General features: G+C 44.5%; 2 protein-coding genes across 3 annotated transcripts; one reads left to right on the forward strand and one right to left on the reverse strand.

Moving 5' to 3' along the window:
* The first annotated feature begins 325 nt into the window (after positions 1 to 325).
* On the forward strand, positions 326 to 2,597 carry s100t (S100 calcium binding protein T). Of its 2 annotated transcripts, none has more exons than XM_084557405.1 (3): positions 326 to 379; positions 1,329 to 1,491; positions 1,867 to 2,597. In XM_084557405.1, the coding sequence occupies exons 2-3, from the start codon at positions 1,330 to 1,332 to the stop codon at positions 2,029 to 2,031; spliced, it is 327 nt and encodes a 108-aa protein (XP_084413531.1). In that variant the 5' UTR covers positions 326 to 379; position 1,329; the 3' UTR covers positions 2,032 to 2,597. The 2 variants fall into 2 exon arrangements, with proteins under 2 accessions (XP_084413531.1, XP_084413530.1); XM_084557404.1 differs by having other exon boundaries at positions 331 to 364.
* Positions 2,598 to 5,316: 2,719 nt separating this feature from the next.
* On the reverse strand, positions 5,317 to 20,984 carry chrnb2 (cholinergic receptor, nicotinic, beta 2; the record flags this gene model as incomplete). Its single annotated transcript, XM_084556661.1, has 6 exons — positions 5,317 to 5,469; positions 6,898 to 8,026; positions 9,438 to 9,547; positions 11,953 to 11,997; positions 12,898 to 13,043; positions 20,930 to 20,984. 6 exons carry the CDS (start codon positions 20,982 to 20,984, stop codon positions 5,317 to 5,319), a joined length of 1,638 nt encoding a protein of 545 aa, XP_084412787.1.
* Between the last annotated feature and the right edge of the window lie 406 nt (positions 20,985 to 21,390).

The following is a 21,390-nucleotide window of genomic DNA, read 5'->3' on the forward strand; positions in this document are numbered from 1 at the left end:
GAACAACACTTAAATACACAAGACAGCTTGTGGTCAAATTATGGGAACATCAATTTACCTAATGTCCTTGTGCAGTTACTGTACCAGTAGTGTTTTCTGTGCATATGTCATCTCTGACAAGCAGGAGGATCTTGTGTGTGCCCACTTAGCGGATGGCAGGTGTCTGATGCGTAAAAGGAGACGGTGGAAATGAGAAGGGGGGATGGGTCGGAGGAGAGGGGCGACAGGTGGAAGGAGGGAGAGAGGTAGGATGGGTGGAGTGAGGGATGTATTTAAGACGCCGTAGTGCTCATCCTCCTCATCAGTCGCTCTTGCCTTCTCTCACTGCATCCGAACAGCAGGCCAGCACTAGTCCTCCGCTCACGTAAGTTTCTCTGAGGTTTGTGTCTGACCGTTGTTACTACGAGCTGAGTTTTACAGCCAGTGCATGATGTTATTAGCAAGTGATCTGCCTGTTGAAAGTATTTGTGGAAAGCCACAACAAAGAGAGGAAGAGACTTCTGTTTATCTACAGATAAGGTGTGAAACCTTAATTTATCATGTTAACAGGGCAGCAGCAGGACAGAGTAAGCCAAAAATGCCCTTCTCAGCATTCCTTCTGCTGCTGATTCATGGCATTTTAGAAAATTGGGTCCATGGAATAAGGCGGATGTAAACTGTGATTGGCGGTTGGGGAAAGCCCTCACAGTTCAGAGGTGATGCAGGTTGAAGAAAGGCAAGAACTTACACCTGTTTGCGGTGTTTTGTGCCATCCGGTGGAGCTGAAGTAAAAGCCAGGTCAGGTTGCCTCTGTGAGTCCTGGTTACATCTCCTCCTCCGCTTGGGCTTGGGTTTAACCAGCGTAGAGTTTCACTCTTATCAGTTGGCTCACATGTCCGGCTGCTGACTATGTCCTGACTCCCAGAGGTCCACACGCTGGGCAACTAACAGGCGGAGGATCAGAGTATCTACAGCAAAATCTTATCAGGGCTGCTAGCAGAGAGGAAACACTCCTGAATAGGAAAAAGAGCAAACTTAATTCTGGGGTTTAGGTCAAATAATGCTTTAGTTTGTAGCTATGTCAGTGATTGTGTTGCACTCTACTTTTATATACTTGTTTGTCCATGCATCTATCTGCCTGTTTATCTACCAGCTGGCCTGGCAGTGTGTCTAAGAAAGAGAGTGCGTGCATTGTTGTACGAGAGAGAGAACGACAGAGGAAGGCTTTATTGATTTGTCTGCATTAGACTCATCCTCTATGCTTGACAGAGCACATTCTGCATGCAGAGCTACTGACCCGGACTGCTTTTGCTGTATCCTCTCACCGTTTTACGTCTGCCCCTTTCCAGAATGTCTTTGCCCAACTCAGAGAACGCCTCCACCCTGGAGAACGCCATGCAGCTCATGATCCAGACCTTCCACAAGTACTCTGGAAATGAGGGGGACAAATACACACTGAGCAGAGCTGAGCTCAAAGAGATGCTGACCACAGAGCTCGGCAGCTACCTGGGGGTAAGGCAGCACATGTACACACTTGGCAATGCAAGATGCACACACAAGTAACGAACCTGGGGCGACAGAGCCTTCTCTGCAGCTGCCCCCTCCCTCTGGAACTCTCTCCCCAAACACATCCGCGACTGTACCGACCTTCCTACCTTCAAATCTCTGACAAAAACACACCTTTTTAAAATTGCTTTTAATGTTTAGCTCAGTTTATTGTGTTTTTGATGTTATATTTCACATTGTTTTGCTAATTTGATGTGCTTTTTATGTAAAGTGTCTTTGAGTATCTTGAAAAGCGCTTTTAAATAAAATGTATTATTATTATTATTATTATTAAGTAATGTGTTGTTAAACAGATGTTTTATCTCCTCCTCACACATGCAGAATGCCCAGGACAGGGAGGCCGTGGATAAGGTCATGGGAGACCTGGACTCCAACAACGACGGGGAGGTGGATTTCACAGAGTTCATCATACTGGTTGGAGCTCTTACTGTGGCCTGTAATGACTTCTTCCTGGAGTTCAACGAAAAGCAGGAGAAGAAGAAGTGAGCACGTCCACCGCACAAAGATGTTCACTCTGCAAACCCACATTCTCCAGGGAGGAAACAGTTCAGGCAGGAGAGAAGATCCATCTAGGACTTCCTGCCACGGACCTCATGTGCACAAATACGCACACATACACACGTCTGATAGTAAATCCTGTTCTTGTTCGCTGTTTGTGCATTTGTCTTCAATGCCCCATCAGATCATTTGAAGCCGTTTTGTAACTACAATGTAAGAATCTCAGCTTCAACACCTGTCATTGCTGAATATCTCTCTTTCTTGTTCTTCTCATGCATTTTGTTACACACTCAAGCTGAGGAATTCCCCCTGGAAAGAATAAATGTGACCTTTACTGAAACAATGCAGTGTTGGCAGTGCTTTATTACAGCAGAAAATAAGTGAGAACGCATGATCGACACCAGGTGGCAGCAAGTAACTCTCATTTAAATTCAGTAGTTGTGGACCGCATTACTTCTAATTTGCTTTGCCGGGGTACAGCTGTTTATGTCAGCGGTGAATGAATACAGATAGGAGGTAGTTTTCGTTTCATCACTGGGAAATTGTTAATTATATCATATTTATAATATATACGGTAGAGTTTGTAGTTGTGATAGTTATGATTTCAGTGACAGTAACAGCTGCCGTGGGGTGAAGTTTATCATACTGTTCCTCTGCACAAAAAAAAGGCCAAAAGCCAGATTCCTGTTCTACCTACGTTCCAGTTTTACGGCGGAATACCGAGAACCTAAAGTGACCTTGGCTGGGTACTACACCCATGATTGTTTAAAAGCCCCGCTGCCTAAAAAAATATGTGGAGGTATGCGTGTGTGTGTATCTGAATACATAAAAAGGAAGTAAAGGAAGTAACAAGCTTTAATATTAGAAAGCCAGGAAATGTGTCTTTCTTTCATTTTATCCTGTGGTGCAAGATTAATGGGAAATGTGTATTATCGTCACTTACGGGCTTTAAGTTGTGTGTGTGAGCAAGATTGCATGAGAGTAAAAAAAAACAACAGAAAAAAAAAAAAAAGAAGCCACACAGACATACTTTGATTAATCTGAACCTACAACCTTTATTGGACTGGTTAAGGTGTGCACAGGAGCAGATTTTAGAGTCAGGGAGGGGAAGGTGAAAGATGGGTGAGCATAATGAAAGAGGAAGTGAGAACAAAGGAAAGAGAGTGGAAAGGTCAAAGAGAGAGAGAGAGAGAGAGAGAGAGAGAAGAGGGGGCAGCAGCACTTTCTCCATGTGGAACCATGCGGCCTACAGTTTTCACAGGTCTCTGATGGGCTTTTCACACTTGTTCGGGATCTGCTGGGGATCCCCACGGGTAATCCCATCCCCCAGAGAGACGCACAGAAAGAGCAAGAGAGTGTGAGGCGGCTCCCAGTCCAGAACAGAGCTGCAGACTTGACCGCGCGGCTGTAAAAAGCCAGGCAAACTCACAGCGGATGTCAGTGACCAGGGATTACACAGCATTTTATCAGAGGTTTATAGTGCCCTTCCAAAGCAGTAACATCCCTTAGAGTCTTTTGTCTCTGCCTATCCTGCTTTATTCCTCCTCTCTGTTCGTCTTTGCTGCTTATGATTTTGCATAACTTATTGCCTTACATGACTTCTTCATCATTGGCCCTGTTGGCATTTCCTCTCCTATTGAAAATTTAATTAATCCCCTCCTGCATGTGTGCCAGAGAAGGCCTTCTGCATCTTGCCTGGCTGTCAGAGAACGTGGGAAGCTTGTGGAATTAAGACAAACCAGGCATGATGAAAAGTACAACAGCCCTAATGAGCAGGCGATTACTGTTATTCTAGTTGGACTGAATGTCAGAAATGTGCGTTCATGGAAGACCAGATAAGGGGAGGAGGACCGGAGAGAGGTCGACAGAGATTAATCCAAAGAGTGGGGGAGACGCACATACATTATGCTCTTCTGAACATTGTATCTCACGCTCATGGTAATGCATTGGGGTATGAGACAGGCACACACACATACATACACCCATACATGTATACATATGCTCTGAAAATTACATACATGACCAGAATCCACTGCAGAAATAGGTATGAGTGGGAGGAGTAAAGAAGAACAAGTGAGACACTGCCTTACTCCGACCTGGCAATCAGAGCAATTACAGAAAATAAACTGTTTGTGAAATCACGTATTAATATCCATAATTGCTAAATATCCATTATAAAAGCCCCATCGATCACCATTTACATGTTACTTTATCCAATACAGATCTTTGACCCCTGCTCTGAATCCTCCATGCTGGAGAAATCGCGTTCCACTATCCCACATATGGGGGGGTCCTGTCCACCATCTTGGCTCAGATTTCCCAATTTCTCAGAAGCTAGACTCATCTCAGTGCAGCTGTGCACTCTGGCACAGCAGGCTGTTGTCTACTAACCGTGCACAGCGCTCTAAGCAAAAAACTGTCCATGCATAATCTATTACTTTATCCCTTTGACCTTCGCATAACAATGCAACCCAGCTCTTTCTCTAGCATAACTATGCACTATGCATTTTCCTCCACAATCTGCTGCTTTTACACATATTGTGTCAGTGTGCGCATCACAGGCTGTGTAGTACAGTTTAAATCACATTCTTGTTATAGCTATACAATCAAATACCATACCATAGCCTTTCTGTCAGCAACAGTCCCTTGCATGAGCTAACACATAGAGAAATCTATATAATAATATATATTGGATGCTATACTGTGGTAAGCTGCTATGCTATTGTAAAATATACTGTTCACTGAAGCAGTGGATTTCTGAAATAAAAAATAACCGCGATATGAGCCTCCCTGCCCGCTCTGATACAGACTGTGAATGAGTTATGTCCGTCATAGTTGAAGGTGGGCATGTCATGTGTCAATTGAGCAGTCAGTGTCGACCGGAGAGAGCGCTGATGGGCTGGAGTAAAGTTCATCAAGGTAAGTAAAATCAGAGCATCCTCCCTCCCTGACTGGCTGAAAAAAAGGAGAGCAGGGACGGACCTTCCCACCAGAAAAGCGTGGTCAGTCCATTAAGCATCTGGACAAAAAAACTGCAGGTAAGAGGATGATGGTGTCTTTCTTTGTCTTCACACAAGAAGAACAGTTGTTTGTTGCAAAAAACGTTACTATAAAGGTAATGGACGTGATTGCTGTTCAGTACCAGTTTTTGTTTTTATTTCCAGTTCCGTCGACACAATAAAACCCGGACCCACTCCCCCACCTCCGGGCCTTGTCCTGCTGTGCTGATTGGTCGGGGAGCTGTCCGTCAGCGTGCTCGTGGCTGGGAAATGGTCAGCCTGGCGTGCTGGTGATGGTCTTGGCTGTGTAATTCTGGAAAAGGGGCTGCATGAACATGCCCAGTGTGCCGAACACGCACACAAAAACAAAGATCCACAGGAAGAGGCGGTCAATCACCATGGCGACATATTTCCAGTCTTCGCTCACCTGTGGACGGGGAGGGGACAAAGAGGATGTGGGAGGAGGAGAAAGATTAAGGAGAGCCCGAATCACACATTCTCTCTCTATCTATCCCTCTGCCTTTAACTATGTGGTGGGTTAATGGAGGTGAAGGGTTAATGTGAGCGGAGACTCGCTCTGCCACACAGCTCTGATGAGGTCTGACACAAGTCAAGGAGGAGGAGAAGGACGTGGGAGAGGCGGGAGAGAGATGGAGGACAGCGAGAGACAGAGGGTGTTCTGACACTGTAACCCCTGCGATGATAACCGGAGGAGGAGGGGAGATGAGGGAGTAGGGGGGGGGGGAGGGTACAGGCTGATGAGCCATGCACTGTGCCAGGAGAGGGAGGATTTTAAAGGGGTCGGCATGGCGACGGAGTGGTAGCTATGGTGATGATGGACAGAATTACGTAGGACTGTTTATTCCCCTCTTCGGCTTCGTTCATTTCAGGAGAGAAGCCTTGAGGAGAAGCCTCCTCTATGTCCTGCCTCCTCTATTCCAGCTCCTTTCCACTTGTACTCCTTCTCTATGCACACGTCATGCTGCTGCTATAATTACACGTCTGAGTTGAATATTCACAGATTGCGTCACCAGATCTGTCTCCTTAGCTTCTGGTCTGCGTTTTAAAAGGCAGGGTTAAACGGCACAGCTGTATCATAACAGATCTGATCTGTGCTGCTCAGGATACTTTTAAACGACGGTAACGTGTATAACAGTATTTTATCCACATATGCACAGGGTCATTTCTTTCAAGTCTAGTTTAACCCAGGGATGAATCTTAATGTGTCCTGGCAGAGCAGTAAACGGCAGCATACAATATATAGATCATACATAATTATAACAATATATGTTAGCACATGCAGCAGCACATTAGCATTCATTTGGAGTCCTGTTTCTGGCCGGCTGGAGAATTTAAGTCCAATATCGACTCTTCTTTTATCTCTCTTGTTTTTCGGTCTTCAGTTACTTTAGGGGGAACCAGACTCCTTTGTAGCTGGTGAAAGGCTTCAATATGCAGCCTATTTTCTTTGTTTACTTTCGCCCACTTTAAAATGATTCAGTCAAAAATGAGCTGAGTCGCCCAATATATGTGTCGTTATGTGCAACTCCTCCTTCCCCTGAATTTCTGCAACGGAGGCGAAGAATGCAAAGTGAGCACGGCATAAGCCACGTTAACTGAAAATATTGAGTTCTCCTTTAAAAAGTATTTGTAGTCCCGTGTGCCGCAGCGGGGAGGGATGACAATTATCAGTGGTAAATTTAACTGTAAAATTTCTTAGACTCATCATTGCATAGGATTGTATATTATGTTCTTTTTACTGCCTCAAAAATCCAACTTCCCTCAGGCTCTGAAATCTAGCAACAGATACTGATTTAAACAGTGGCTGCTATCACTCTGAAAATGTAATACTCACACTCTGATCATCATCCTCACTCTTCATGTGGTTGGCGATGAAGCGCACTCCTTCCACAGCCTCCTCAAAGCCCGGACAGGCTTGAGCCAGCAGCGCTTGAGTCAGAGCAGGACCTCCTGCTCCTTGCTTACCCCTCGGCAGGTTTCCGGAGCCTCCCTCTCGGCTCTCCCTGACCCTGTTCAGACCGTCCATGGACCCCCCACCTGCACCTCCCAGATCGCCTCCGAATTGTTTAACAGAAGCCCTGTTCACATAGCACGTACAAGGATCACTGTCCTCCTTGCCAAACACCGCTGTGGAGGTTCCCCCTCCGTTCCCGCCAGCACTTGCCAGCCCGAGCCCCACCATCAAGGCCCCGGCCTCCCCGCCGCGCCCGCCCTCCTTCTGCTCCTGTCCCCTCCGTCTTTGACGCAGCCTCTGGCGCTCACAGCTGTTCCTTGGCTGGCGCATGAAGAGCAGGGCGGGAAGCTTGTTGAGGAACACCAGTTTAACCCAAGGGGGCATGGTGTGTGTGGTGGGCGAACGGTGGTGTACGTTGAGCACACACACACTGGTGACGATAGAGAAAGTGACCAGGACCATGGTGAACATCAGGTACTTCCCCACCAGAGGGACGTCTAGTGAGGTCGGTGGGACGATCTTGGAGATTAGCAGCAGGAACACAGTGAGAGCCAGCAGCACCGAGATGCACAGCGTCATCTTCTCTCCACAGTCAGAGGGCAGGTAGAAGACCAGGATGGCCAGCGAAGTGATGAGCACGCACGGGATGATGAGGTTGATGGTGTAGAAAAGAGGCTTCCTGCGAATGACGAAATCGTACGTGATGTCCACATAGGTGGGGTCGGCCGGGTTCTCGTTCCGCCTGCCTGGCAGGGCGATGATGTCCCACTCCCCACTGGGCGTGAAGTCGTCCATGCTGGCAACATCAGCTCGAAGCACAAGATCAATCTCCGTGCGGTCGTAGGTCCAGGAGCGGAAGCGCAGCGTGCAGTTCTGCTGGTCAAAAGGGAAGTGCTTGACCTCGATCTTACAGGCTGATTTATAGATGGCCGGTGGCAACCAGAAGATACTGCCATCATAGGAGACCACAGCGTTAGAGTAGAACGACACCTCGTACACCCCATCAGCACTGAGAGAGAGATGAAGAGGGAGAGGACACAGATAGAAACGGAAAGGGTGTCAGACAAAATACATTTAGGCATTTGTGCGACTAATCTGACACTGATGTGATGATTTAAACCAAAAAAGTGTAATGAGAGGCCCTGACCAGGAGAACATAACGTCAGGATGCCAACCTAGGGGTACGTGGGATTAAAAGGATCATTTTATCCAGAGTGAGGTGGGGTCAGGAGATCTTTTAATCTTCAGTAAAGTAAGGACTGAAGCCGGGAAAGACGAGAAGGCCAGACAGATCACTGTGCTCCGATGAGCTGATTCCCATACTGTAGGCTGACGTTCGGTTTCCATTACACGAAGACAAGTGGTCTGCAACATCCTAATCTCCCTTAGACTCGCAAGCGAATTATAATTAACAAAACATGGCATTGAAGTGTTTCATATTACATTACAGTGCAGGTTATTTATTTGTATTGAACGGCAATTTGGCATTATTACTATTTACGTAGGCATGGCTGAGTGTGCCAGGCTCTCTAAAGGATTACCAAATTAGAAAAACAGCCCCACAGCCTAAATAAATTAGTACTTAATCAAATTATTACAAGAAGTAAATGACAAAAATGTGTCAGACAATAATATATATTTATATATATTATATAATATAATAATAATATGAGAACAGAGGAGTCCTGTTCTTGATGGGACATAAACTATGCAGAGAGGGGGATCTAGGAGTGAGGATGGAGGTAAGTAAGGTCCCAGCAAAAAAAGCTTGCTGCCTAGGAGCGCCCTCATAGTTTATTCTGATCATGCACACAGAAGGCCTTGATCAGCTCTCAGTGGCAGAATTCAAATTTACAGCTGCATATTTTAGAAATAATGCAAATGAAAATTTAAACACCACTGCAAGAATAAAGACTCTAAATTACAGTTAATTATCTGGAATCTCAGCATATAACTGTCATATATATTTAACAAGCCTGACAAGCAGAAGAGCAATTTGCATTCTTGTGGATTATCTACACACATCTACCGTACGTGCAGTTAATCACAATCTATTTACTGAATGTGAATGTCTATCTGAGTGTGTGCAGTGCAGATGACTCAGTCTTTGAAGTGTCTCGTGAGACTTGGAGGTATAGTAATGTAGCATTAGCAATCTGAGTAGATAACAGTGGACATACTCAGTCATGTGCGGCGGGGTCTGCACACTTGAACTTGCTATTTAATTGATGTTCTTATTTAACGTGACTTACAATGGTGGCGGCTAGATCAGTTCACCAGAGAGCTGATTTAGTTCAGTTCATCATGAGGACTGTGTGTGCGTCTGTTGTGCATCTCTTTCAGTATGCATGCATCCATGAGCCTGTTTGTGTCTTCGGGGAGCTTTCTGAAGTGAGGACAGAAGTGAGAGAGTGACTCACTTATTGTAGAGCACCACGTCAGGCAGCCAGATGTGTTTTGAGGGCAGCCTGACCTTCATCATTCCATCAAACTCCTCGGGGACCCAAGTCAGACGGTAGTCCTGCCACTCCTGAGGGCCAATAAAAATACAATGCTTAGTCATTTATCTGCCAATCATACTGCTGCAACAAGACGTCTTGTGAGGGGCAGGGAGGAGGAAGTCTGTCCCTCTCTTTTGTCCGTTGGTCAGTCGGTGGTCAATATGACACATCAAAATGCACAAAGGCCCGAGGAACATCCTGTGCTATCTGTCCTCTTTGAGCCTTCATTAGGATTTTAACCACGAGACAAAAGCAGAATGAGAGTAACACTCATGTCAGTCCTGTCCCTGAATGGTCTCAAACACACCAAGACACAATCAGTCAGGACAATTGCAATGGAACACAAAGCATGGCAGTTCCCGTATATGTTTGTGTGTGTGCCTGCATCAGCAAACATCTCTCTGTCCTCCGTGTAACCTTGTATAAAAGACCAATATTATCTTGCTCTCTATGCTGCGGGTCAGTCTTTGACATTGGCGCTCTGAAGCCTGTGCGACCTGTAACAGCGGCTCCGTCTGACTCTTCTATGTTGGAGCTGTAATGCCCATGCTAGGTCGTCTGCAGTAGCTGTGATGCATTATGGTCATTACACTTCATCTTGGCTCAGGACAGCTGTCCTTGGCTCCGCTACTTTCCAACGGGGAGGAATCCATAGAGCACTGATGGTCATTCCACGCTCCGTTACATGTCATAAATCCCAGCCTGCTCAGGTGCAAGTGTTTGTGTGTGTGTGTGTTTGAGAATATGAGAGCGTCAAATTAACTATTTAATCAGATATACCCAGTCACATTACATATACGCAGAAGGGTGTTTTTCTGGGCTGTTTCATCAACGGATCTAAAACTGAACACACATCTGTGGTAATTTGTTCTAATACAGGCTTTCAAAAGTAAGCATATGTTGTAGCTATAATTACTTAATGTGTGTACCCACATGATCTCCCATGTTATATAGGCCTCAGCTGTAAGCATACAAAGAAGGTCAAAGCCCAGTCAAAGTCACATCACAATCAGATGGTGAATTTATATTATATTATATCTCATCCAAAGTCTGCTAGAACCTATTTTGCTGTCATCAGTTTTCTGTGTAAAAACAAAGAAGCGCTTGTTACTGATAAATTCAAACTCCTCTTTTCATATTTCTATTTTTTCAGATTTGGGTTTTTCAAGGACGAATACCATTTGGTGTCTTTCTCTCTCACTGTCTGACACTCAGTCAGTCTCGTCAGTTCTCAGAGATGCTGCTCCACACGAGCGGAGGTAGGGCTACACTGTGAGTCACAGAGCCAGTGAAACATATGGAACACAGAAATGCATCTTTCCCCTCCAGTCACTGAGGCACAGCTCATGCATCATGCTCTACTGGTATGGTAACACTGTGGAAATTGATTACATAATCTAAATCAGCACACGGTGAAGTATGTTATAGATTTTTCTGTGTGTATGTGTGTGCGTGTTTTGTCTTGTTTTTAGTAAGTTGTGGGGACCACACTTTTGCAGAATACTCACATCACGGGGTCATTTTTTCAGGGTCCCACACATTTTTGAGGTTTAAATCTGTTGAGGCTACAATTACTACAGTTTGGTTACTGGTATGGCTGGAGTTAGGCACTTAGGTGATGAGGAATGAGATAAGTCAATGTCCTTCCAAAGATACAAACATAAGTTTGTGTGTGTGTCAAATTTCTGAATAAATTCCAAGTCCCTCACAATGTGTGATTCACTGCCATTTATACCTAAATTTTAAAAAGTTTAGCCCTATTTGCACAGGACTAGTTTTTATTACCTAGTCTTTATAATTTGTAATAATAGCGGAGGTCGTCTGTGATCTTAATCCCATGTGAATCAGCCATGTCCGTAATTTGTATATACCGCAAATACCTACCCTATTTCTCATAACACAGATGTCCTGTGACAAAACTAATCCAGTGTAAATCGACATATCTGTGATTTGGGGATGGGTTTTTACTTTTTTAAGGCTTTTGTTTGATTTGAGGCCTCTTGTCACTCAAGAATTATGAAGAATGTGCTGTAAATCAAAGTTTGGACAGATTTTAGGGTGGAAAGTCCTAAATCAATGTGTTCATCAGTAAAGGTGGAGGTGATTTAAATACTGCCAGGTTGTTCGTAATTTCTTGTCCGGGACCAGTAGTATCAAAAATATATTTTTTATTATCCTCCGATGCGCAGAGGAATGAAGCAGAAAGAAGCACAGACCTACCTATAGATAGTAAATTTGTGTAAAACACAGAGTTTGTTTATCCTGTGCGAATGCGTGACATGAAAGACAGACGTAGAGGGGGAACTTCTGAATCCCCGGACGTCCCCAGGTAAAACTAATCCTGTGCGAATAGGGCTTTTGTCTACATTTTAATAATATTTCTATGTTTGGCGCACTGCAGTAGTTAGATGAGATGAAGAGTGGGAAGTCTCACCTGCGTCAGCCAGACATTTGTGGTCATCACCTGCTCTCTTTCATGCTGCAGAGAAACACATACACATATAATTTCATTACGCTGAAAACTATGATTTCATTACAGCACTTAGGTGTGTCTAAGTGATCGATGAATAGATGCTGTGAGGCAAGTTTCAGAAAACGTCCATATCCCAGTTTTGTAACACAAGCTTTCTGTAGAATATTTCAGTTCTTCGAGCTGAGGTCAAGATAACCCAGATGATGTTGTTAGGTTTCATTTTGTGAGGCAGCACCTCCCGAGCCGCTGAGAAAATTATACAACAGCTTTTGCTTGGAGAGCGTAGCACTCACCATGATGACTAAAATGATCCTCATGTGTAAACTCAGCAGTGTGGATGTTAAATGTAAACAAAAATAAACAAATATACATAATTTCAGCCCCAAGACTGCGATGAGTTCACTCCTCGTCTGGAGCTTGTTTACAGTGGTGGAAAATAACAAGTATGCTTGCTCAAGCACTGTACTTAAGTACTTTCAGTATTTTACTTTGCATGTGATTACTTTAAAACACACTGATGACTATACACCAATCAGCCACAACATTATGACCACTGACAGGAGACATAATCTTGTGACAATTCAATGTTCTGCTGGGAAACTTTTGGACCTGGCATTCATGTGGATGTTACTTAAACATGTACCACCCTCACCCCATAGCAATGACACTCACTGATGTCACAGCAGCCATCCCAAGCAGGATGCAGCCTGACACAGGCACGCACACAAAAAACGGTTTAGGAACAATTGAAAAAAAAAACATGAAAAACAGCACAAGGTGTTGACCTGGCCTCCACATTCACTAGATCCCGAACTGATCAAGTATCTGTGGGATGATTTTTAGTGTGTAATCCAGTGTCATATTTAATCGAGCTCACAGATTCAGACCCATCATGTGCATACTCACCACGCTGATGAGCTGGGCCAACGACACCATCAGCTGCACAGTAACCAGCTCTGAGCCATTAGTCGCAGGACGGATCAGTTTGTTGTAGTGGGCTGGGTTTAGGAGATGCTCCACCAGTCGCTCCTCTGTGTCTGCCCCGAGGCCGCCTGTAATGAGAACACATTAGCATCATCATCGTCTCCTTCTATCAGGAGGCGAGAACAGTTGCAGCCATCTGTGTCTCTCCTGGCACTAAAAAGGCATTTGTCAAGTCGGATAAAGTATGGCGCAAACATATGGGAGCAGGGAATCATGGCGTTTCTCTGTGTGGCCACTGACCTCACTGCCAGCGCTGAGAGCTCCATGGCTATCCATGTGTACTGAGAATTCAGAGCCTTTGAACCATGGCATTACTCATCACTGCCGGCTGGAGCATGTCAACACAGCTCGATACACACTTCATACACGATCTGACATCACAAGAATGAGTCAACCAGTCTGATTGTCTCTATCGCTATCCTTTCTGTCTTTATCTCTCTCTTAGTGCCTGTGCTCTGTCTCCATCTATTCTCCTCTGCCGTGTTGCACTGCTCCCCAACTGCCAGTCTTTTGTAGCTTTGGGTTATTTTCGCTCCATCCCTCACTTCCCCTCTCCTGTCTTAGCCCCCATGTTTCCCTCCCTCCTGCCCGCCATCCCTCCATCTGTAGCGGACTGTAATCGGAGTAAAGTTCAGGCAGAGCTGTCACAACACCACACACAGGAGGGAAGGGTTTTTTTTTTTTTTTTCTTACATGATGCATGGAGAAAAACAACTGCTCTGCACCTCCTCCTTCCTGCCATTCACTCCCTGCCTGGCTGGCATCTGCTCGCCCCTGTGCTGCATCTTTTCTCTCTCATAATTCCCTCACCTCCTCCCCACCCCGAAGGCAAACACAGGCTGCTGACTGTTAACTTGGAACTGACATTGACAAATTCACACGTGCTATTTTAGGGGGCTGTTAACGGCGCGGGGAAAACAAACACGTCACGGAAAACCCTCTCGAGATGAAGTCTTTTCAAGAAGTCCCTAAATCCTTCACCTTGAACCTCCATAAACCTTTTCAAATTCATCATCTGCACAAAAATGATCATCAACATTAAATGAACAGTTACTAAACAAAAGTGAATTCAGTCTATATGTATTATTCATTTATTGAATCTATAGACATTTTAAGTCATTTATCCCACAAAAAAAAATGCCAAACAACCCTTGGTTCCAGGTTCTCAGAAAGGAAAGATTTACTGCTTCTTTCTTTTATCGAAATCTATCAAAATTATTCAACTGTATGACAGATAAATTCAGTTAAAACCACTTAAAAATGTAGAAGCAAAACCGATGCTTTTGTCACCATTTCATTACTTCTCTCTGTCCCCCCGTTCCATTTCTCCCACGATCCCGATGATCCCTCCCTCTTGCCCTGTAGCGCTGCTGTGTTCACTGAACAGGAATGATAGCCTCTGTCTCCGAATCAATGAGGACTCTATTCATACCCCGTGAGCTCCACACGCGACTCCCTCCCCACCCTTTTTTTTTTTAATCTTCCGCTCTTTTCCTGCCATCGCATTTTCTTTTACACTTTCTCCACCTTTCCATCATCCGAGCGAGTCTGCCCATATAATCCTCCCACTCCAGAGATTGTCTCCCTCCCTCTCCCCTTCCTGTTATCTCCATCTCCCCGCCGCTGACAGCCCGCTGTCCATTTATTGCCCCTTCCTTCACTAATCTGGCCTCATCAATACACATCCTGTCAGCGCATGTGTGTAGCACTCAGGTTGTTTATTGCGTACAAGCGCAGGCTGGCGGTTTTATGCCTGTGTGTGTGTCTTCTTGTGTGCAGATATTCATGAGGGAAATAAGCGTTACTGTTTGCGTCTGAACCATATGAGTAATGCATATTATTCTCTGAAGCACAAGGCAATAACCCTGTCGGATGAGACGGGAAGCCAATACAGTTCTTAAACAATGATGAAGCAGAAAACAGCCACATTTCCATCGCCTCGGCTCGTATTTGTCAAGCTTTCTGCGTAAACTAACTAGATGACAAGTTAAGGGAAAGGACATTTTGATAATAATTTATTTTTATGAAGCATCTTGGAAGACATCATCCCTTTAATGCATCAAACTGATCCCAGAATCTCAATCAAACCGTATGACAGGAGAGAGCAGATTCACTTCAGAAACACTTGCAGAGGATCCTGAATATTATTCTCTCCCAACTAGGATTGATTTCTGTGCAGAGCTGTCAACAGTTGCCGCCGGTATACATTCTATAGAACACGTTGACATTTAACCTGTTTTGACGTTTCTGCATGAACTATTGCACGAATAAGAAAATTCAATTCTGGATCTAAAAAATTAGAGAATGTCGCCACCTTAGCTTTCACATCCACTTCTCTGAGCCTTTTAACATTGTGCTTATTTATAGCTTAGCATTCGCCGGGGCCACGGATAAAAGTCTAGGCTAATATTTTACGGCGGTGAGACAAAATTAGAGACCCAAACAGAAAGGTTTAGTCCGTTCTAGTTTTTCTTATCTCAAGAACAAGAGTGCAAAAATACCCACGCCCTCCAACCTGATCGTTACACACCCACACACACACACACACACACACACGTTAACTCATCTTCAGCCACTTATTAATGCTTCCCTTTCTCTGTCTCCACGCACAGCACTTATGCTAAAGGCTGAGCTGAGTGGTTGCAGTGTTGCTGGTAGCTCAGGTTGTATTCTGGTTGTTTTCCAGTGCAAATATTGCAAACTTAATGTGACACTATGAATATTTCAGCAGGGCTTCCCATTAGACCCCGAAGCTAGGGAAGTTACGCACCGCCATGCACATGCGTACGCAACACAGCACCAACACAGACAAGATGGTAGCCACGGCTCTCAGCGTGCTCTCCTCAGCATGTGTGTAGGCCTTCTTCATATTTTTGACAGTAACTTGTTTGATTTGTTAAATCCAACAGCGTCTGTTGTTTGTCATTTTAAACGCTACCTAGAGGCCGGACTGCACGCGTGCTGTAAAGACAAATGTGGAGAAAATGAGGGCGAAGCGAGAGCTAAATTGAATTATCCCGCTAAGACTATTACAGTGATGATCTCTATTTATACAGCTCGCTCAAATGAGAAAAGGTTGGAGGCAAAGCGGGGTCGTTTCCTCCTCTCCTTTCTGTGGACTGCCAAAGAGGCTTTTTGGCCGCAGCTGGAACCTTTATGTGGAAATATTCTTAAATCAATAATGGAGAGATCCATTGATCTACTGGCAACAACCAATTGGCTCTGTAGTGGCCATAGAGCTGAGATATTAATATCGATCCTCCATCTAGCTGCGATATCACAGCACTCCAAAGACAAAGCCATCCTGTGGACTAACTGGTGCAGAAGCCTTATTGTCTTACAAAACTCCACAGTCAAGAGACGCATGGTCAATTGAATTCAAATGTTAATGTACTTGTAAAGCCCTTTCATAAGAGAATGAAGGAAAATAAAATATGCTGCAAAGATAGAAACACATGGAAACCTAATGTAACCAAAATAGATGCACACAGAAACGTGCAGCATATAAGGAACAATGTAAAATTAAAGAGCAAACTCAAAGCTTTGACAACTACATAAAATATCTAAGGGAGTATTGTGAGACAGCCTTTCAAACTGAATTTAAAACAGACAGAATTTAAAAGAAGCGACCCATTTATAGCTTTAATGTTAATATTAGAGTTGAAATGACAAGTTTCCAAGCAAAACATTTGAACATTTCCCGGGTGCAGCTCTTTAAATGTGAGCCTTCGCTGCTCTCGTCTGTTTTACATATTGGAAATTTGTTTTCTTTGTTTGTTTTTTTTGAAGCGCACATTGACCTATGGAAAATTGATCAGAGTGACCTGTTAGTTGCGGCCCTAATAAATATCAAGACATGGGCATCGATTACTGCACCAACTGTTTCTGTTATGGAGGAATTAATCACAGATATGTCTCATTTACATATCATAACAGCTCATATTTTGTTTTATAGTAATCGCAGAGGCCATAAACTTTCACTCCGCAGATCCTTTGGCAGGTTCATTATCACAAATATAAGTGTTGTCCATCCCATACATAAAAATCATCCTGTATCTTTATGATGCCAAATTTGATCTAAGCCAATTTTTCTATTTTCTATTTCCTATAATCATTAAAAGTGACATCTTGTGTTTCTATTGTTTAGAATATGTTAGTGTACGAATGATGCTGACGGACAAAACAGAACATGCTAAGTGTTTTCCTTCAAGTAATCTGTCATTAAAACGTTTCGCAGTGACAAAACTATGATTTCACACATCCAAAAATAATACTGTAACTCTATACAGTAGTGCCTTTCATGTATGTGGTTAATGTACAGTGCGCGGCGCTCAGCTGTGAGATGACAGAGTATGGCTCTCTAAGCTATTTCAGGGACAGCAATAAAATACATCACTTGAACTGTATTAGGCTTCTCATGGCGGCCATTATTTGTGCCATCATATATCCAGTCATAAATCCTGAGGCTGTGTTTGCTCCAGGTCAGAGCCGGCAGCCTCCGTGAAGAGAAAGGAGGACGAGGTCTGACACTATTCCTAACAAACAAATTTGTTTCTGTCTAGTTCTATTGCAGTCTTCCAGGCCAGTGTACTTTTATTTATTATGTAATTTCCACAGTGATGTAATATTTTTATACATTATTTTTTTAAAGGAGGTTATCTTCAATACATTTCTTGCTGCATCGTAGCACTTAAAAGCACAGTCCACCTTTTTTTTTAAAATATCCTTAGCTCAAAATTAACTTGCCCAAACGTCTCTTTATCTGCCTCTTCTTCTCCACCGCTTAAGTTTCTATTAAACCTCTGTCCTCTCCCTTTGCTCCGCGCTAATCTCCCAGGCCTTGCTGCTGTGCGCTGCCGCTGCTACACACTCATTCACACCAACATGCCGACACCCTTATGCTCACACACACACAGACACATTCGCAATCTTGCACAAATCACACATGAGAGAGCACAGCTTTACACATGGAATCACACACGTTCTCGCACACGAATTCGAGGCCTCTGTTGTGAATCCGCAGTGCATTTCTAATCACAGATGCTGCCCCTACCCGCTGATCCGATCCTGTTGCTGCTGCGTGCCGGCAGCCAGTGCGAAGAGATAGAGACGGAGAAAATAAGCACGCAAGACGCAGACCGAAAGTGACAGAAAGTGGGAGAGGGAGACAATGGAGAGCGCTGCTGTTATGTGCAGGTTGAGATGCTGTGAAGATCAGAGAGCTGGAACACTGCGGCGTGAAAGTGACGACAGCCTAAAACTGAGTGAGAAGACTGCCAAGGAAATGATTAGTTGATATTCAAGAGCATTTAGAGAGCAGAGGTCAAAGATTACAGTGTGTGCATACGTTCACAAAAATCAGTTTCAGGGGGCAGATGGTTTTTATTTTCAGGTTTTACTGCAGTAAAACTACTTTAAGTGTATTTTTTTTTGCTGATAAGACTGCCGCACACCATGTTCCACATCCAGTAACCCCCGCATCAGGTCAACTTAGCACCACAGACGTGTTTATTATGCATGGCCTGCAGGGGGAAATGACAAGAGACATCCTCCTCACACAACGGGTGGCCACATCCTCACAGCAGTATCTGAGACAGGTGGTGAAATGTCCTTGAGCGTCCTTGCACAGCCGCCGAATACGACACTCCTTTTATGGAGGTCTGCGTGTGTTCGTACGAGCCTTATGTAAGAAAGTGAAGCCGTGGCTCTGGAGGAGTAAAATTTCCGACTTTTCTCCGCCTCCTTTGATCGCCATCATTTTTTTTTGTCCTGACACTGAATCAGACGCATGAATTGAATGAATTCTCTCCTTCTTTATAGATGAAGGTGATAAAAACGGTACAAGCCCGGGTGCCATCATCGGCCCACATGAATAAATGACATCTCAGTCTCTCTGCTTGCTTTCTTGTGCTCCAGGTACGTTTGTGTGTGTGTGGGTTTGTGTGTTAGCATGTGTGTGCTCTGAATTTCTTCAAACATGTGTTTTGGAGTGTGCCTGTGTGTGGATAGAGTTTATAGTCTCTGAGGATGATGATAATCAGATTTTCTCCCTTAAGGGGAGGATGACTCATTAGTACTCCACTGCTTATAAGGCTCCTTAAAGTGATATTTCTTGTTGGTAGTGTTTCCTCTTTCAGATTTTTAGAACAAAACACATTCTTGTAACATTTGATGTTGTGTTAGTTGGTTGAGTTTATTTTATTTGAGCTCACGATAAAATCAGGTTCGCTGGTGATCCTAAATAGGCCATAGGTGTTCATGTGAGGGTGAGTGGTTGTCTGTCTTTCTGTGTTAGCCCTGTGATAGACTGGCGACCTGTCCATGGTGTACCCTGACTGCTGAGATAGGCTCCAGCCCCCCACGGCCCTCCAGAGGATAAGCAGTTACAGATGAATGCATGAATGGATGGATGATTAAAATATTGTTTTATTTTACCTTTTATTTTACATATGCATTGATCTCTTAACATATATATGTTTAATTCCTTTACAGTACGTATTTTGGACATATTGTATGCACTAATCTTCTACCTGTTTGTGTGTATGTGTGTGTGTGTTTCACTGCATGTCTCCTGTGTAATCTAAAGCTGTACTTTAATGACATTGCTTCTTATATCTATATGCCCCGCACAATCTATATGCCGCCTTTTAAAGGCTGCTATTGTTTCTAAAAATGCAACATGTTAAAATATGATGTGTGTTTGGAGCTGAGTGACGTGATAGGAGTTAACGCAGCTCAAAGCGTTTAATCTGCTTCTGGATGTATTGTGACAAACATCTCATCGTAACGCTCTCAGGAGGAGCAGGAGTATGTTGTCACCACGGGTGATGATGAGCAGTTAGTCAGTGACAGGCAGATGGCCAGGTATGTGTGTGCGCGCGCGTGTGTGTGTGTGTGAGCGTAAAGGGCCGGCCTCTGCACAGCCACTATTATAGATTGGCTGAAAATATTAAGACGGTCGTTATTCAGCCAATCAGCTGATGTATCGGACCAAACCCTCTGAGCTGAAACCAACACCAAATTAGAGCCAACTTACACCCTAATAGCTTACACTTAACACATACCTCATTTGCTCGCGGCAGCTATCTTTAGTCGTAAATAAGACTCCTTTGAAAAAAGACTATTTATCAGTCTAAGCTGTTAGACAAAGAGGGACGGCCTTCCCTGCACTGCTGGATGAGACATCATTTGTCCACTGATGACAGGATGTAGATGTTGTTTTAGCCCACCATGCCTCTCATTAACCTGCCCACACTGCAAGACCTCAGTGTTAATGAGTGAGAGAGCGAGGGGGAGAAGGAAAGAGAGGCAGACATGAGTGATAAAATAATTGATTTCTCTCTCTTTCCAGTATTTAGAGAGGAAATGAAGCTACCCCTAGAAACCTATAGGGTGCTGCTATTTCCATCTAATGTAACTAATTTATTTTCAACCAGTTGACAGCATAAACAGTCATATTTAAATTATTTCATTTGAACCATACTCTGTACCTTAAAACCTTTAATTAATATACCAGTATGCTAACTAGTATAACAGCAGGTATTACCATGTGGTAATACAATAACTGGTGTCACTTTATAAAGTCCATAAACACATTATATATTACGTGCAAAAGAATCCTAAATTAAACCATTTCCTGTGTTTTAAATGTAAAAATCATATTAGCTTTTGCTAATGTCTCCACGCTGTGCGCATAGCCTGTATGTAGTGGATCATATTTCTCCACTACATCATTCCGTCGCGCTCCCTGCTGTTGTGAGAAAGATGGTGACACAGCAATGAAAGAGTCATTTTCTCCACCTCTGCCTCTCCTCAGTATCTAACCACTCCTTTTGTTTTTCCACTCAACTCCAGAAACCTGTTCAGATCCCCAGAATGCGCAGGCACCCGGTGGTTTCTGGCCCTGCAAGGTGATGATGCGTCGATGGAGCCGTTAGGCGGATGAAGTACTCACCTCCCGCAATGGCGAGGAGAGCCAGCAGCAGCAGCGGCGGCCAGCCGTCCATCATGGTACGTGCGTCCGAGCGCGCTCCGAGCCCGGAAAGGTGTTCACGGGGATGGAGAGGCCACCCCAAGCACGCCCGCAGTGTTGCTCCTCTCCTCTACACGGCCCAAATCTCCCTTTACTCTCTACCTGGCATGGTGGCGTCGGGGCTTTCCGTCGGTCGGCGCTTCTTCGCCCGGTGAGGGGAAAATAAAAATATCTCGGCGGAGCCAGGTGAGCTCTGCGCTGGGTCGTGCGGCGCTGGCTGTCCGTGCTGAACGCCGCTCAGCGATGCGACGCGTCGGAGAGGCAGAGGCGGGGCGGGGGGCGCGCGGAGGAGCAGGGAGGGGAGGATGTGGCATACCTCTAAGGCTGCACATCCCTGCTACCGATGCCAGTGTCTTCCCCGCACAAGTCACACATCACCATCT

This window comes from Chelon labrosus, assembly GCF_963514085.1.
Source record: "Chelon labrosus genome assembly, chromosome: 12".
NCBI lineage: Eukaryota > Metazoa > Chordata > Actinopteri > Mugiliformes > Mugilidae > Chelon > Chelon labrosus.

Coding starts and splice junctions, on each gene's coding strand:
- s100t (XM_084557405.1), top strand. CDS start 1,330: ATGTCTTTGCCCAACTCAGAGAACGCCTCCACCCTGGAGAACGCCATG. Junction 1,492..1,866: donor AGCTCGGCAGCTACCTGGGG/GTAAGGCAGCAC, acceptor TCACACATGCAG/AATGCCCAGGACAGGGAGGC.